This window comes from Grammomys surdaster, unplaced genomic scaffold, assembly GCF_004785775.1.
Source record: "Grammomys surdaster isolate TR1022 unplaced genomic scaffold, NIH_TR_1.0 99, whole genome shotgun sequence".
NCBI classification, from domain to species: domain Eukaryota; kingdom Metazoa; phylum Chordata; class Mammalia; order Rodentia; family Muridae; genus Grammomys; species Grammomys surdaster.
Window position 1 is genome coordinate 17,818,276 of NW_021604578.1, and position 18,680 is coordinate 17,836,955.

The 18,680-nt window shown below is 44.0% G+C and overlaps 1 protein-coding gene across 1 annotated transcript; it reads left to right on the top strand.

Moving 5' to 3' along the window:
• Positions 1-1,339: 1,339 nt before the first annotated feature.
• On the top strand, positions 1,340-14,326 carry Cenph (centromere protein H). Its single transcript, XM_028784361.1, has 9 exons — positions 1,340-1,494; positions 4,335-4,390; positions 5,380-5,428; positions 5,808-5,882; positions 7,838-7,894; positions 9,942-10,005; positions 10,589-10,640; positions 11,871-12,034; positions 13,873-14,326. The coding sequence occupies exons 1-9, from the start codon at positions 1,382-1,384 to the stop codon at positions 13,963-13,965; spliced, it is 723 nt and encodes a 240-aa protein (XP_028640194.1). The 5' UTR covers positions 1,340-1,381; the 3' UTR covers positions 13,966-14,326.
• Positions 14,327-18,680: the final 4,354 nt, after the last annotated feature.

Below are 18,680 nucleotides of genomic sequence, written 5' to 3' on the forward strand. Positions count from 1 at the left end.
AGTGACAGCTGTAGTACTTTGATAACAGGACAGTGTTAACCAATAAGCTTGGCATGGTTCCAACTTGGGGAATAGCTATGAAGGAGCACAGCCCTTCCTTTCAAAGAGCTGCTGTTTTGTTCTGCAAGGATGAATCCCTCAAGTGACTATGAAAAGATTACTAGTGAATCAAGCATTCCTCAACATCAAGTCTCATTGTAACCTTATCAAGTCAGAAAGAAGACACTTGGGAACACCCAGTTCACAATGTGATCTGCAATCCAAACCACACTTGCACCAACCCTCCAACAAGATCTTGACATGTTCTCCGTCCTGTACCTACTGTGTATCCTAGGCTGGTCTCCAACTCATGGCATTCTTGCCCAACCAACCTCCTGTTCTAGGATTGCAGATAATCCTTCCCTATTTCTAATAGAATTTTCACTGATAGCCAGATGAAGTACCAGTGCAAGGAGTTAGAGGGCATGTTTGTGGCACGGTAAAGTCTGGAGAGCTGCCTCCTGGTTATTTCTCCACTAAACGACCTCAGTATGGACCTCAGGAGCTGCAGTAGGGATCGGGGATGTAGTTCAATGAGAGACCCTAGATTTGTTCCCAGTACAGCAAGGAAGTCTTTCAACACAACACTGCAAGAGTCCAGTGATTCTCAGCACTTGGAAGGTGGAGGATTGCTAGTTCAAGATCAGCTTGAGTTGCATGAGACCCAGCCTCAAAATTTAAAGGGAGAGGGCAGAAGCTAAGAGAGATGATTCAGTGGTTAAGATCACTGGCTCTTTTGGAGGACCCAGGTTCGATTCCTAGCCCCCACATCAAGTGGCTTACAACTGCCAGTAACCCCATGTCTGTAGGGAATCTGATGCTCTCTGGCCTCTGCAGCCACCTGCAAGAACATGCTTCACTTATCCTTCCTTTCAGGGCAAATCCACCCTCCAAACCCTGACATGGAGTGTAATAAGAGGGACAATGAGAGCACCCAGACAGGACGACTATTGACATCTGTTGAGGCCAGAGCTTTTCCCGCTCCGGGCCACTCTAAAGATATAGCTTAAGTTATAGCCTAAGGTTTCTCGAGGTACTAGACATGCTAGGTAAGCGTTCTACCACTGAGCCACATCTCCAGATATCCCTACCCAAAGGCTTCTTTCTATTCGAGCGCGTGCTGGTGAAAGTCTTCCCTAGAGGAATAGAATCAATTCTGGGAAGCTTCGGAAAGGAACGCAGCACGGTAACCAAGGCAACCCGCCGCAGGGGGTGAGGCCGAAGGTGGGACTCTGGGCGGAAGGGGCGGGACGAAGGTGGATAGGCACTTCCGGCAGTCAATTTCGTGGCGGGAAGAACAGCTTGGTTATTTTCTGTGAAGCTCAAACCTGCGACCGCTTCAATGGAGCAGCCTCACGAGAGGCCTGAGGCCGGGGATGAGGCCTGCGGAGAGGAGCGGGGTCTGTCGCAGCCCGCGGAGGAGCGCATCGAGGACCGCATCAGCCTGCTGCTCAGGTGCTCCCGGCGGGCATCCGCCCTCACTCCGGAGGCCCAGGGTTCAAATTCAATCTCACTGGCTGATTTAGGGCTCCGAGCCTTGCGGCACCATCAGTTTAACCTGACAGCTTTAGGCCCGTGGGGAAGAGAGCCGCAAAGGATACCTCCTCTCCGCGCAGAGAGACGAGGGGGCTGAGGTGGGACAGTCTGCGGAAGTGCGTAACGCAGTGCCCAGTCCCTAGCCAGGCTTGCGACCTGTCCTCCAGTCCTGTCTTGCCACTGTGGTCCTTGCTGGCTGAGCAGTACAGCCAAGGCAAGTTACAGGAGGGAGGGAGGAAGGGGCAGCACAGCCCGCCTTTAGGACTAAGACTCTTTGCTGTCCAGAAGCTCGTTTGTTTATCCTTCTCCTAGGACAATGATGCTCTCCAGTCAGCAGTTTTTAGGGAAAATTTGGTGGCAAGGAACTTTAGTCTAAGGCCTGGACCAAATCTGCCCTACTGCCTGTGATGAACTCTTCAAACTAAGAAAAGCAGCGTCTGGTGTATGCATAGCGAGTGCCATAGGGCTCAGTTACAGCATAGTTTTTCAGAATTTAAATAGAGATAAGAGCCAAAAATATTTTGTAATACATGAAATCCAAGCGTTAGTGTTCATAAAATTTATTGGGACACAGTTTTCTGCTACAGTTACATTGTTTTAAAACACTGTACGACTCCCAAATCCCTAATTATTTGCTATCTGGTTCTGGTTCTTTATAGAAAAAAAAACAAACAAACAGGTTTTTCTTTTTTTTTCAGACCTTTAAAACTCATAACAAAGAGACTTGTTTTAAATTTTTGAGACAGGGTCTTGTTGTGTAACACTGGGGGACTATAACTATGTATGCCAGGCTACCCTTGAACTTGTAGCAGTCTCCTGCTTTTTGCTTTTTCCTTCAGGGTGCTAGAATTATAGTCATTAAGGACCATGCCCAGACATGCACAGACATGTCTGTCTATAGTCATGACAACTTCATCCCATTTCAGCTAAAGAACAAACTATTTTTTGAGTGTATCAATACTCTGAGTTCTACCGTAATCTGTAATAATGTGTCAGTGATGGGGATTGTTTTTGGCAATAGTAATGATTGAACCTAGGGCTCAAGCATCTTAGGCAAGCTCTCTAAGACTGAGTGCTTTTTGACACAACATCTAACAGCCCTTTTTGACTTTTTATTTTGAGCTTGAGTTTGATAAGTTGCCAAGATTGGTTTAGAACTTACTGTGAAATACTGGCAGGCCTGTACTGACCTTCCGATCCTCCTACCTCAGCCTTCCAAGTGACCAGGATGGCTAGCCGAGCCTAGTGTTAAGTTGTTGTTTTCATTTGGAATTGTGTTGTTAAAAGAACTTGCCAGACAGCAGTGGCACACCCCTTTAATCACAGCACTTAGGAGGCAGAGGCAGGGGGATCTTTGAGTTCAGGGCCAACCTGGTCAGGAAGACTTAACAGAGCCAACTAACCTGGACCCTTGGTGGCTCCCAGAGACTGAATCACCAACCAAAGATCGAGCACAGGCTAGACCTAGACCCCCTTCACATATGTAGCAGATGAACAGCCTGGGCATGTGGGTCCCCCAAACAGGTGGAGCAGGGGCTGTCCGTCCCTGAGCCTGTTGCCTACCTGCCAGGGCTATATAGTGAAACCCTATCTTGAGAAAGAAAAAAAAAAAATAAAATAAGAACTTGATGTAGTGTAAGCTTTCTGTCAAGTGTTTCTTAGTTGTAGATATGGGTCTCCAAAGACAAACTCTCAGGACTATGTGACTGGCACTAGAAGCACGTACCATCTTTCCCAACTACTTTTTATATATTTTATGTTTGACTTTGGATTAGGAATAATAAAACTGAAGAAAAAACTACTAAATATTAATTACTTAGCTGTCCACAGATTATTTTTTTTTATTTACCAAAATGTTTTTTAAATTTTTATCATTTTTAATTTTTTTGTTTTTTTGTTTTTCGAGACAGGGTTTCTCTGTGTAGCCCTGGCTGTCCTGGAACTCACTCTGTAGACCAGGCTGGCCTTGAACTCAGAAATCCGTCTGCCTCTGCCTCCCAAGTGCTGGGATTAAAGGCGTGCGCCACCACTGCCTGACCTCATTTTTAATTTTTTAAGATATATTTTTGAAGCTGGGTAGGGGAGGTACATGCCTTTAACCCCAGCACTCAGGAGGCGGGGGTAGAAAGATATCTATGAGTTTGAGGCCAGCCTGGGCCACAGAGTGAGTTCCAGACCAGCCAGGGCTACACAGAGAAATCCTGTATCAAATAAAAACAAATATTTTCGTTATTCTTAGGTTGTGCGTGCACGTGTGTGTGTGTGTGTGTGTGTGTGTGTGTCTATGTACATGCATGGATTTGCCCTTGGAGTCCAGAGGTGACAAATACCTGCTGGAGCTGGAGTTACAGGTGACTGTGAAGAGCCCAGTTTTGGTGCTGGAGACCAAACTCAGATCCTCTTACAAGAGCAGTACCCACTTAATAACTGAGCCAACTTTCCAGCCCCTCCTGGAAATATTAGTCTGTATGTAAAGCTGGTAGAGTTTGGGGGTGTCATCACTTTGGGCTACCTACCTGTAGAAGTTTTCATTAACCATGTTTTGGTCTGGCTAATGAATGTGTAAGAATTCCATTTTTAACTTTTTCTCCAAGGTGCTGTTTCCCCACTGTCTTCCATTTCCCGTCTTCTTCTTGTCAACTATTTTAAATAAAGCGAGGCTGCATGAGAAGACTTTGAAGTTGCTTCATTTATTGCATGATGGTGATGACCGTCATCCATAAACACTTTTCCTGTCTGTCCTCTCTTTGCATTTTCAGACTGAGAGCACAGACAAAACAACAGCTCTTAGAATACAAGTCCATGATCGATGCAAGTAAGTCACTTAATTTTCAAATAAGCTTCGTGAGTTTGCTGATGAATGCTATTTATTTAAAATTTTATTTATTTTTATTTTATGTGTATGTGTTTTGCCTGCTCTATGTCTGTACTCATGAAGTCAAAAGAGTATATTAGATCCCCCAGAACTGGAGTTACAGAGGTTATGAGCTACCATCTGGGTGTTCTCCAGCCCCCAGATGAATGGTTGTCTTAGTTAGGATTTTACTGCTGTGAACAGATACCATGACCAAGGCAAGTCTTCTAAAGGACAACATTTAGTTGGGGCTGGCTTACAGGTTCAGAGGTTCAGTCCATTATCATCAAGACAGGAGCATGGCAGCATCCAGGGAGGCATGGTGCAGGAGGAGCTTTGAGTTCTACATCTTCATCTGAAGGCTGCTAGTGGAAGACTGACTTCCAGGCAGCTAGGATGAGGGTATTAAAGCCCACGCCCACAGTGACATATCTACTCCAACAAGGCCACACCTTCTAATAGGGCTACTCTCTGGGCCGAGCATATACAAACCATCACAGTAGTATTCTTGGGAAAGAAAATTAGCTCTACAAGAAGTGGTTTTTCTCAGGCATGTTAACTCATGCCTTTAATTCCAGAGAGAGTCCAGTCTCTGTTAAGTTTGAGCCCAGCCTGATTTCCATATTGAGTTTCAAGCTAGCCAGAACTACGCATCTGGAGAAAAGAAACAAGTTGTTTGTGTGCATTCTATGTAGCAAAACAGGTAAACAAAGGGGCATGCAAGATAGTCATGAAGTGTGACAGGGCGGCAACAGACTGATCAGTGGTTCAGGTGAGTGCCCACAAGCCTGATGCCCTCGGTTCATGGGCTTAGCGCCCACTGACTCTAAAGGAGAGAACTGTCCTGACAAGTTGTTCTGTGACTGTCACATATGCTTCCTGGTATGCACACACACTAAATATTTATTTAATAAAAGTGTTACTGACTTAAAAAAACATTTTACTTGTAGGTGAAGAAAAAACTCCAGAACAGATGATGCAAGAAAAACAGATTGAACTGTATGTCATATTTTAATCTTTTATATGTGGCTTTTACTAAGATTTAATTATATGATCTGTGTTCCAGGGCTGTCTTTCTTTTCCTTTATGATTCTAGATAAATAAGTCAGGCCTAAGTTGGGAGCTTGGTGATTTGCAGTGGAGTGTTTGGCACTAGGGGGTGGTTGCATCTCTGCTGTCTGGTATGTCTTACAGGGTCTAGATGCTTAGCAAAGAATCTCAGCTCAGCTCACCAGCTGTGCAGACAGGCTCCTGTGTGGTGGGCTGTAGTTTTCTTCTGTTGAAATAAAGATATTCAACTTTCTTCCCAAGGGTTACTTTGTACACAGTTCAGTAACCACTTTGACATTGCTGAAAGTCGTTCATGTTTCTTTAATAGTAAAATCGAAGACCTGGAGAATGAAATTGAAGATGTAAAAAGTAATTTTGAAATGAAAAGTCTTGCACTGAGCAGGTAATTCTTACTTTACTACTAACAGTAAGAATTAGGGGATAGGTGCCGGGAAGTGGTGGCGCACGCCACTTGGGAGGCAGAGGCAGGCGGATTTCTGAGTTCAAGGCCAGCCTGGTCTACAGAGTGAGTTCCAGGACAGCCAGGGCTACACAGAGAAACCCTGTCTCGAAAAACAAAAAAACAAACAAACAAACAAACAAAAAAAGAATTAGGGGATAGATGCAAACCTGAGCAACGAGGGAAGGTTGGGGGTGGAGGGTTTAAACTAAGCTGAATTGAATGATGATTAGAAGCCAAGCATACTGACAAATGCCTATGACCCCAGCACTCAAGAGGCTGAAGCTGGAGGGCTATGAGTTCAAAGCCAGCCTTAGCTACACAGGGACAGCCTATTAGTAAATGGGGGAGGGTTTGGGTTTTGTTAGGTTTAATGCTGGTTTTTTTTTTTTTTTTTTTTTTTTTTTTGGTTTTTCGAGACAGGGTTTCTCTGTATAGCACTGGCTGTCCTGGAACTCACTCTGTAGACCAGGCTGGCCTCGAACTCAGAAATCCACCTGCCTCTGCCTCCCAAGTGCTGGGATTAAAGGCGTGCGCCACCACCGCCCGGCTTGCTGTTTTGTTTTGTGTTGTGTTTTGTTTAGAGATAAGTGCCTAGGACTGGAATTCGTGAGGTTGCTTTCTCTTCCCAGGTTCTGGGATTATAGGCATATTGAACATGTTTAGCCCTACATTGGCATTTTAGATGTATTTGAGCAGATGTGTGAATATAAATATAATATAATAAAATATAAATTTAATTTTTATCTTCATTTAAAAAGCAGCTAGATCAGGCTGGGGAGATGGTCTGGCAGGTAAATGTACTTGCTGACAAATCCAATGACCTGAGTTTGATCCCTAGAATCAACATGGTTGACAGAGAGAACCAGCTCCCAGAGGTTGCTCTGTGACCTCTCCACCTGTTCACCCTGCCATGTGCACACATATATATATACACGAAGTCACATATAAACACACATACATATACACACACAAGCACACATGTACACACACATAAAAGAACAAAGTAATTAAAGCTATTTTAACTAGTTGTGTAGAGAGGAAAGCAAGAAATAACTGTTACCGCTGCAGACTTAATTGTCCAATTCAGATTGCCCTCCAACTCTAGATCCTCCTGCCTCAGACTCCTGAATGGTAGGAACTATAGGCATATCCCACTGTGTGCCTGCTTGTGTGTGTGTGTATGTTAGAGACAGAGCCCTGTGCCTTGCACAAGCACACTGTGCCTGCTTAAAGTAGTATCCTTTAGCAGTTCACAGGAAAAAAAAACAGTTCACAGAAGAGCTGGCACGGTGGTGCATGGACATGTATAAAGAAGTAGAGACAGAAGGATAGAAATTCAAGGTCATCCTCAACTACAAAAGAGCTTGAGGCTAACCTAGGCTACATGCCACCTTCTAGGACCTTAGGGAAAAGATGTAAAATTTCCATCTGTGTCCAGCATCCTCAGCAGGCCCATACTGATGTCTGTAAGGCCTAGCTGCTTCCCCAACTCTGCCCCACAGTGAATAGCTGAGGATCGATTCCAATCCACGCCTCAGCTTGGCCACACACAGTCACAGGCCACACACAGAGTGACAGGCCACAGCCTCTTCCCTTTGTTGTTCTTTCATATTTTCTTGTTTACTTTAGAGCATTTCCTGGGGTTGGAGTGATCTTAGTGGCTAAGGGCACATAAGGCTCTTGCAGAGGAACTTAGCTCAGTCCCCACTCTGGCAGCTCACTACTGCCTGTAACTCCAGCTCTGGTGGCTCTTGCATCCCCCTGTCATATGTAGAAAACATTTAAAAGCTTTATAAATGTTACTCGTCCTGTATAATACAAGATTCTTTCCTGTAAGATACCATTTTCTTTTTTGTTATTTAATATTTTCTTTTTTTTTTTCTTTCTTTCTTTAGGATGAAACTTTCAACTGCACTTCAAAATAACATGGAGAACATGGGCCCTGAGAGTTGGTATGACTTTTTTTCTCCTGGGTTTGAAAAAAATGGGAAAAATAAGGGAGGTGTGAAAACTGATTTTAGACTGTGACTCCTTTAAAGAACGTGCTTGGCCCAGGGGTGGAGGTGGCTCAGGGGTGGTGGTGCACACCTTTAATCCCAGCGCTGTGTGTGTGTGTGTGTGTGTGTGTGTGTGTGTGTGTAGATCAGAGGACAGCTTGAAGGAGTCCCTTTCTCCTGCCATATTGGCCCTGGGAATTGAACTCAGATCCTCCAGTAACAACTTAATGAAGTAGAAGGGCACTCCTTGTTTTTCATTAGTAGAAATGAACTTGTTTAACCTGCTTGGGCTACAGAGTGAGTTCAAGGATAGCCCAAGCCACTTAATAAAAGCCTGTGTCTAAATGAAAAGTTAAAAAACAAACAAAAAGGTCTGGGGATGTAGCTGTAGCTCAGTGCTAGATGTCGTAGTTCACACGTATGACTCGTGGGGCGTATGACGAGTAAGGTGTATGACATGTAAGGTCAGACCCCGTATGAAAAAGGTGGGTGGGAATCAGGAAGGAAGGAAAACAGGTGCTGGTTCTGCACTTTGTCAGAAGTATAAATAAAAGCTCTGGAAATTGTAAGAGTCTTGCCTCAGGACACATCTCTGATCTCTCTTCCCAAAACTCTCAAAGTCTTGTAATATCCCCTCCCACGAGCACCAGACAAGTTCTGAGGTGGATCTGGTACCTCTCCCATCTTGGTGTCTTCATTCAAGCTGATTTATAATCTCTTGATATTCCTGCTGGCTCAGGTTACAGATCCTAAACTTTGAAGTTTTTAGGTCAGGTGTGTTGGTGCATGCCTTAATCTCTAGGGAGGTAGAGGCAGAGATGGCTCAGCAGTTAAGATCACTGCTGCTCTTCCAGAGGACAGAGGTTCAATTCCCAGCACCCACCTGGTTGCTTATAACTGTCTGTAACACCTATCTCAGGGGCTGATATTCTTTTCTGGCCTCTATGCATATTTGATGCACTTATATATATGCAGGTAAGACACCCATACAATAAAATATAATTTTTTAAAAATGCAGTTTAATGTTAAAGGAGCCAAGTTCAAGATAGACTCACCGTACATATGGCCCCTCCTGAGAACAGAAAGATAGACCCACCATACATATGGGCCCTCCAGAGAACAGAAAGCTCAAACAGGCCAAGCAATGTCTGTGGTATGTTTCGAAGTTTATAAATATTAAAATAACTTGAATGGGGTCGTCACTAGTGTGGACATCTCCAGCTCCTGGGTTGGCAGTGCCTTACATTCCTATGGAAGCAAGCCAAAGCCCAACATAAACAGTAAAACAAATCACTTGAGCAGTCCCTGACTCTAGAAAAGCATTGAGCTGCTAGAGTCTGCTGTGACCCAACACAGACCTGGCCTGCTGAAATCAAGTTAGTAAAGTTTGGCTGATTTTTGTTGTTTTATTTTGAGAAGGGTCTTTCCACGTGGCATGGGATGGCCTTGAACTAGTTATGTGGTACAGGGCTGCCTAAAACTCAAAATCCCCAGCCTGGTCTACAGAGTGAGTTCCAGGACAGCCAGGACTACACAGAAAAACCCTGTCTCGAGAAAAAAAAAAAAAAAAACTCAAAATCCAAAATCCTCCCACCTCACCTTCCTGAGAGGAATTCGTGACTTGTGCCACCGTGCCCAGCTCATGCAGTCAGGGATTAAACTAGAGCATGGTTCAAATGTTTTCATTCTAGGCAAGCACTCTGACAACTGAGCGACATTCCCAGCCCCAAGAGTTACTAGTTTCTTTTGTATTACTTTGCATGGATGGGTGTTCATGGGTGTGTATGCTTGCCTACCACATGCGTGGAGTGTCTGCAGAGGCCAGAAAAGAACATCGCATCCCCGGAACTGGGGTTACAGCGCCACTGTTGTGAGCTGTCATGTGGGTGCTGGGTCTTCTGCAAGAGCAGTAAGTACTCCTAACCACTGAACTATCTCTTGAGTCTGAAGATTTATTATTTTTAGCTAAAATGCACAAGTTGTATCTTTCTTTCCTTTGCAGTGTGCTCACTGATGACATGAAGCACATATTAAAGCTACAAAAGTTAATAATGAAGTCACAGGAGGTAAGGAAGCTGGCACATTGGCTGCTTATGTGATTTTGCTGTCATCTTGCCAGGAACTGTTGCACTGATTCAGATGTTCGGTGGGACTGGGTGACTGCAGATCGAGCTCCTCAGGTTGTTTTATCAAAGAGCTTATTTTTTGCTGATGTTACAAATTACCAACATAATTTAAGTGACTGTCTCCTCCTTCCTTTGGCTTTGTGGAAATAGAGGAATTAAAAAGCCAGCTCTAGGCCAGGTGTTGCTACATACGTGTACCTGTGGACCTAGCCCTTAGGTAGAGACGAGGATCCAGGAGTTTAGTTGTTCTTGGTTCCAAAGTGAGTTGGGGCTAGCCTAGGCTATTTAAGATTCCATCTTAACAAGATAGCTGGGTGTGATGGAACACGTCTTTGCCTTTGATCCCAGCATGCAGAGTTCACAGCCAGCTACATAGTAGACTTTTCAAAATAAAAACCACACAAACAAAAACAAGGATAAGGGAAATTGGAGCCTAAGAAAATCTGAGTGTGTGAAACTCAGTGATATGAGTATTGTAAACTTAGCGTTGAGTGATATGCTTTAATCTGCATTTTAATAACAGGAGTCTTCAGACCTGGAGAAAAGGCTGCTTGATGTCAGAAAGAAGAGACTACGTATGTAGAATATGTTTATCAGTTGTCTGAGAGTGTGTGTGTGTGTGTGTGTGTGTGTGTGTGTGTGTGCACGTGCTATGCTACCCCACCCTCTCCCCTCAGATCCCTGAAACAGTCATAACATATAAGGCAGGAATTTTATGTCCAGTAGTTTGGAGGCCATGGGCTGACTCTAGACAGTATTATTGTCTCATTTGTTACAGATTGGAGTCCTCACAAATTTACTAAATCAAGGATTCTAGGTAAATCATTTCACCCGTAGATCATGAAAACTGTGGGGATCCATACTGCCCTTTTAAAAGAAAACCACAAGAATATATCTATGTGGGAAAACAGTTTTCACATACATTAAAAAAAAACTGTGGGGATCCATACTGCCCTTTTAAAAGAAAACCACAAGAATATATCTATGTGGGAAAACAGATACCTAATAATAGAGTTAGAAAAGCAGGTGTCGGGGCTGGAGAGATGGCTCAGTGGTTAAGAGCACTGACTGCTCTTCCAGAGGTCCTGAGTTCAAATCCCAGCAACCACATGGTGGCTCACAACCATCTGTAATGAGATTTGATGCCCTCTTCTGGTGTGTCTGAAGACAGCGACAGTGTACTCATAAATAAAATAAATAAATCTTTAAAAAAAAAAAGAAAAGCAGGTGTCGTGCCAGGTAGTGGTGACACACACCTTTGACCCCAGTATTCAGGAGATGGGCAGGCAGATGTCCTAGTTTGAAGCCAACCTGGTTTACAGAGCAAGTCCCAGGACAACCAAGGTTACACAAAAGAAACAAGGAAAACACATATCCCCAAGGGATATTCTTCCAGTGAATGTACAACTGAAAGAGGCTAGACGTTTATAAGAACCAAGGCCTGGGGATGTAACTCAGTAGTTTACCCAACATGCAAGAAGCTGTGAGTTTGGGCTGGCCATTCTGGCACACACATGTAATCCCAGCACTTGAAAGAGAGAGACAGGAAGATCAGGAATTTTTTTTTTTAATGTATGTGATTGTTCTGCCATATGTATACCTGCATGCCAGAAGAGGGCATTGGATTCCATTACAGATGGTTGTGAGTCGTCATGTGGTTGCTGGGAATTGAATCCAGGACCTCTGGAAGAGCAATCAGTGCTCTTAACTGCTGAGCCATCTCTCCAGCCCAACAGATCTTTAAAGGAAAAAAAAATAAAAAATAAAAACCATGTGTATCATATTATTTGTTTTTAACCTAACAGAACTAAAACAGGCTTCAAGAAGTAAGCTTTTAGAAGTACAAGCAGAGAAGAACAAACAGAGAGAGGATGTGGACAAGATGGAGAATTCTGAAATGATTAAGACCTTGAAAAAAAATCTACAGATGGAAATAAAGATTACTACAGTTATTCAACATGCATTCCAGGTAACATTTTTATAAATTAAGAACAGAGGTTGCGCCGGGCAGTGGTGGCACTCACCTTTAATCCCAGCACTTGGGAGGCAGAGGCAGGCAGATTTCTGAGTTCGAGGCCAGCCTAGTCTACAGAGTGAGTTCCAGGACAGCCAGGGCTACACAGAGAAACCCTGTCTCGAAAAACCAAACCAAACCAAAACAAACCAAACAAACAAAAAAAAGAACAGAGGTTGCTGGACATGGTAGCACATAGCTATAATTGAAACACTTGGGAGAGAAAGGCAGAGGATCGGGAGTTCAAGGCTAGCCTGAACTACATGAGACCCTGCCTCAATAAAACAGAAACAGGGACTGGAGAGTTGGTTTGTTGGTTAGGAGCACTGGCTACTCCTCCAGGGGACCCAGGTTCAATTCTCAGTACCTACATTGCAGCTCACAACTATGTGCATATAACTGTAGTCCCAGGGGACCTGATCTCTTTGTCTAGCTTCCCATAAAATAGGCTTGGTGAGCAGACAGGCATGTAGATTTAAAAAAATACATATAAAATTAAAAAGACAGAAGACAGCAATCAAAAAAATGTCCATCTTGGGTTGGGGATTTAGCTCAGTGGCAGAGCGCTTGCCTAGCAAGAGCAAGGCCCTGGGTTCGGTCCTCAGCTCGTAAAAAAAAAAAGTCCGTCTGTGCCCCCCAGGGTTTCTCTGTATAGCACAGGCTAGCCTTAATAAACTCACAGAGATCCGCCTGCCTCTGCCTCCTGAGTGCTGGGATTAAAGGCCTGTGCACCACCATCCAGCAAGTGTCCTTTCTATAGGCCAATATTTTTAATATTTTTGTACATAACAGCATAACGCTTATTCTCCAAATTTTTTCTATTATTGTAGTAAGTAACTTACTATCATTGAGCCACATTTATCAAGACATGACCAAAATTTTCATTAATCATGATCATAATGATTTTATCACCCACTCACTGTCTGCCACAGAGAATCTTTCCACTGTTGAGGCTTAAACTTTGATGAACTAAACTCTTCTTTTCATCTCTTTTGAAAATAAGCATTGGCTCAGCGGTTAGGAGCTCTGATTGCTCTTCCAGAGGGCTCAGGTTCAATTCCCAGCACCAGCTGGAGGTTTACCACTGTCTGTAACTCCAATTCAGGGAAACCGAACAGCTTCTCAGAGACTTACATGCAGGCAAAACACCAATGGACGTGAAATTACAAAACAAAGCATATTAGTTATGGTTAAGTTACTGCTTCACCCTAGAGGGACGAGTGTGCACAGAAACATTGCAAGGCTAGCCCTGATCTCAGGCAGCAGTACTGTCCTGTAGTCTGGGGTAGCAGCGCAAGTGCTCTTAATGAATAAAAACTATCCCGGGAACCATAGGTGAACACTGGGAACGTCATTCAGTGTTATGGGAAGCAAGGCTGCCACCCTGCTGACGGTGGGAAACTGAGAATGGAGCACTGTTTTTCCTCGTGATCATAGTGCTGCAGACTAGTAATATTAGCTCAGTAAGTACTAGATGATATCAGTTCAGGCATGCTGGGGACGTAGCTCAGTTGATAGTATTCATGTGGCAGGCACAAAGTCCTGGCTGTGATCTCCAGCCCGAGTGAACTGTGGTCCACATGGCAGGTCCTTGTAATTCTAGCACTGAGTAAGCGGAGGCAGAAAACCTGAAGTTCAAGGCTACCCTCAGCTGCAGAGGTGATGCACAGCATACACAACTAGGTTCAGGGCCAACCTCGGCTACACGGAAACTGTCCAGGAAAAAAAAAAATCAGGAAAGGATTGGTTAAAATCTTGTTAAATTAAGTACTTAGATTTTTTTTTTATTACAGGGCCTTATTCTGGGGAGTAAAACCAACTGGGCAGAGGATCCTGTCCTCAGAGAGACTGTGCTACAGCTGGAGAAGAATCTCACCACACTATAATAAGAATCCGCCTTGGCATTCTAAAGTTGGTTTTGTTCCCAAACTGTCGTTTAAATAGCTGAGTTTATGGGAAATGTAAATAGTGTTTTTGAAACCCCTCTGCTGCTTAATTTTGGGGTTTTGAGTGGATGATAGGTCACAGAATCTTTTGTTTTAAATGTGCTCATCAAGTGACTGGCATACTCTGCAGGAGTCTGAACATCGTAGCCTTGGAAAGAAGCACCTGGTCCTGCTGCCACAGAATGGACGCATCTGTGCAAACGGTTTCCTGGTAGTCCCTTCTGGTGTATGCTTGTGCATCTGTGCACTGGTTTGTCAGCCAAAAATTAGAAAAGCGTCCGAAGTATATTTGTTAAGTAAGCTTATGACTTCTTTTCTCCTTCTCTATTTAGCATGCCTTTTACTTTTATAACTTAAGGAATAAAAAGAATAAATGTTACTGTCTTATTAACTAAAAAAGAAAACTTGCAGGACTGGAGAGATGGCTCAGTGGTTAAAAGAGCACTGACTTCTCTTCCAGAGGACCCAGGTTCAATTCCCAGCAACCACACGGCTGCTCACAACCATCTGCAACTCCAGTTCCAGGGAATCTAACATCCTCTTCTGGCCACAGCCAGACACCAGACATGCATGTGTAGGACATACATACATGCATGCAAAACACACATACATATAAAAAAAAATCTTGTCAAAAATTTAAAAATTTCCCTCCAAACACCACTCGCAAGAGATCCAAAAACAGAACATGGAGTCTGTAAGAGGGAAGTAAGAACCCGTCTCAGTAGCTCATGACAGACGTGTATTTCTGTCCTTGTCAGCTCATCTGGTCACTTGGGGCTTGAGCTGAGAGAGGAGCTACAATCTGAAGTGTGCCACGCAGGAACGTCTGAGATCAAGTCCAGTTACATGAGCAAAAGGCCACCACACAAAACTACACAAGCAAACCGGAAGCTGCTCAGGAGAGGTGGGCCAAGCACCAGTTACAGAAATAGACTTCTTATTTTTTTTTTTATTTTTAAAAATGATTTAGTTTTTTTGCTGGGCAATTGTGGTACATACCTTTGATCCCAGCACTAGGTGGCACAGGCAGGCAAATCTCTGTGAGTTCAAGGTCAGCCTGGTTTACAGAGTAAATTCAGGACAGTCAGGGTTACACATAGAAATCATTTTGAAAAAGAAAAAAAAAAGTGTGTGTGTGTGTAGATGAGTTTGTATATTCCATGTGTATGCAATAGGATACAAACCCCAAAAGAGGGTGTCAGGTCCCTGGGAACTGTAGCTTCAGACAGCTATGAGCTATTATGTGCTGGGAACCAAACCTAGGTCCTCTGCGAGAGCAGCCAGTACTCTTAACTACTGAGGCATCTCTCTAGCCCCAGAAAATGGACTTTTTACTTATTTTTTTATTTTTTTGGTTTTTTCGAGACAGGATTTCTCTGTGTAGCCAGGGCTGTCCTGGAACTCACTCTGTAGACCAGGCTGGCCTCAAACTCAGAGATCCACCTGCCTCTGCTTCCCAAATGCTGAGATTAAAGGCGTGCGCCACCACTGCCCGACGGACTTTTTCTACAGTAGAAGAATTCTACGTTTCTGAAGCATGGAAGGAAAATTGGCTTTTCCTTTTAAATTTTTATTAAAGGGAAGTTCTCTGAATTTGAGGCCGACCTGGTCTACAGATCCAGGTGACAGGCCAACCAGTTGGGGTTACATAGTGAGGCCCTCTCTCAAAAATAAAAATAAAATAAAGTTAAGTGATTCATCTCCCATTGAGGCCAGACAAGGCAGCCCAGCTAGTAGTACATATCCCACATACAGGCGATTGATTGCTTTGGGGATAGCCCCTGCTCCAGTTGTTTGGGACCCACGTGAAACCAAGCTGCACATCAGCTACATGTGTGTGGGGAGGCCCAGGTCCAGCCCATATATGCTTTTTGGTTGGTGGTTCAGACTCTGAGAGCCCCAAGGATACAGGTTAGTTGATTCTGTTGGTCTTCCTGTAGAGTTCCTATCCACTTTGGGGCCCTCAGTCCTTTCTCCTATTCTTCCTTAAGAGTCCCCAAGCTCTATGCACTGTTTGGCTGTGGGTGTCTGTATCTGTCTGAATCATCTGCTGGGTGGAGCCTCAGAATGAGAAGCTTACAGCATAGTTTTCATTAGAAAACTTACACTCTATCTGTACACAAACTAAAGACAACCTAGATTAGGGACTTACCGTTACTGACAGCTTTCATTGCATCCCTATACGTAGAGCAGAAGTGGGCACACCAACTGCTAACACTTTCAGCATGGTTATTGGAGAGGATGTGCCAGTAGAAGGGGTGTGGTTTCAGTGTATGTAAAAGAAGGGACTGGTGGCCAGTTCTTCATGAGGATGACTGGAGAATGCCCACTAGAAAACAAGCCACCAACCAAAAAAGGATCAAGAGCAGAGCAGGCAGTCAGATGGAGGAGGGCAGATAGAGCAAGCAGTCAGATGGAGGAGGGCTCCAGTGCTAGCCAGTTAGTGGGTGAGCAGCAGGACACAAAACTTTGTACCTTTCCCTCCCTAGTACCTCCTCCATCCCCTGACACCACATACAGTTAAGCCATTGGCCTGGGGAACTTGCAGCTTAAAGCCAGCCTTCCCCTTGGTAGCATTTTAAAATGTTATACTAGTTAACACCAATTGTGACTTTTTATCAATAAATACTAATATTCAAGTGAAAAAAGGAGAAAAAGACAAAGAATGAAGTCAAGAGACCTATACTTGGTGGGTAGGAAAGACCATGGGCCATATTCAGGGTAGAATAAGATGCCAATTCAAAGATACTGAAGAGTGTTCAAGTGACATCTGGTATGCACAGTCAGGGCCTTGGACGGGAACACTTACCACAATGATTCATGTTTCAAAACAAACGCAGTGCTTCCTCCACAGAAGATAAAGCAGCTTATTCTAAGCTAAATGAGTGACCATAGTCACTGACTCGGGATGCCCTATGACATGTTCTACTGTGATGGTGGTACGTGAACTTCTGTAGTCACAGGACAAAAGACACCATAAATCAATGCCATTGCCAAATACCTCAGGTGGGATGTCAGGTGGCTGGCAGCTAAGGGGAAATCACTGCAGTTGTGGTTTCAGTGTGGAACGCCCTTTGTAACCTCATGTATTTGGACCATGGACCTCCAGCTGATGGTGCTATTTTGGAGAGTTGTGGAATTCCTGCATGTATGTGTGTGTCACTGAAGTTCAGAAGATGTCATCAGCACCCCGGGAACTGGTATTATGAAAGATTGTGAACTACCATGGTGATGTTGGGAAATAAACCCAAGTGCTCTGCAATAGCAGCCAGTACTCATAACCACTGAGCCATCTCTCCAGCCTAAGTTGTAGCATTTTTCAGGAGATGGAACTTCATGGAGGACCTGAATCATGGGGCCAGCCTTGGGGTTTTATAGTCTACTCCTGCTTCCTGTGGTTTCTCCAGTTACTGCCTGCAGATAAGATGTTACCAAATGTCTTACATTCCTGCTGCCATACCTTCCTTGTGAGCATCAAAGATTTATTTATTTATTTCATGTATATGAGTATACTATCACTGTCTTCAGACACACCAGAAGACATTGGAAATTGAACTCACTCGGGACCTCTAGAAGAACAATCAGTGCTCTTTTTTTTTTAAATTGGACATTTTATTTATTTACATTTCAAATGTTATCCTCTTTCCTGCTTTTCCCTCCTGCTCTTAACTGCTGAGCCTTCTCTCTAGCCCAAGCATCAACTACTATTCCCTCAAACAAACCCTTCCTCCCTTCAGTTCCTTCTCAGGTGTTTAGTCAGAGCAACAAGAAAAGTCACTAGTGCAGATGCTATCTGATGACATGCTTAGCTTTGGGGTAGGTCATAGCTAGTGGTCCAATAATTTAGTTAATTAATGCATTCCAAAGATTGTACCTCGTAGTTAAAAACATTATTTCAGATAAGAAATGGGTGATAGTTGGGCAGTGGTGGCGTAGGCCTTTAATCCCAGCACTTGGGAGGCAGAGGCAGGCAGATTTCTGAGTTCGAGGCCAGCCTGGTCTACAGAGTGAGTTCCAGGACAGCCAGGGCTACATAGAGAAACCCTGCCTCGAAAAAAAAAAAAAAGAAAAAGAAATGGGTGATAATGACTATTAAGAGGACTGTCAGGGGGCTAGAGAGATGGCTCAGCGGTTAGGAGCACTGATTTTGGACCGTGAACCTCCGAATATGATACCCTCTTCTGGCATCACCTTTATTTATAAAATAAATAAATCTAAAAAAAAAAAGGACTGTCTTAGGGTTTTCCTGCTGTGAACAGAAACCATGACCAAGGCAACTCCTAAGAACATTTTATTGGGGCTGGCAGCTTACTGGTTCAGAGGTTCAGTCCATTATCACCAAGGAGGGAGCATGGCAGCATCCAGGCAGGCACAGTGTAGGAGGAGCTGAGAGTTCTACATTTTGTTCCAAAGGCAAACAGAAGACTGGCTTCCGCCAAGCTAGGATGAGGGTCTTAAAGCTCACACCCACAATGACACACTTCCTCCCACAAGGCCACACCTCCTAATAGTTTCACTCCTTAGGCCAAGCATATTGAAACCATCCCAATGACTAAAGAGAGCCTCGGATAATTTTAGCCTTGGTATACATCATTCCAACTCTCCACAAACCACGGAGGCTCTGATCAACCAGGCTGCAGAGTCTTGAGCATGAT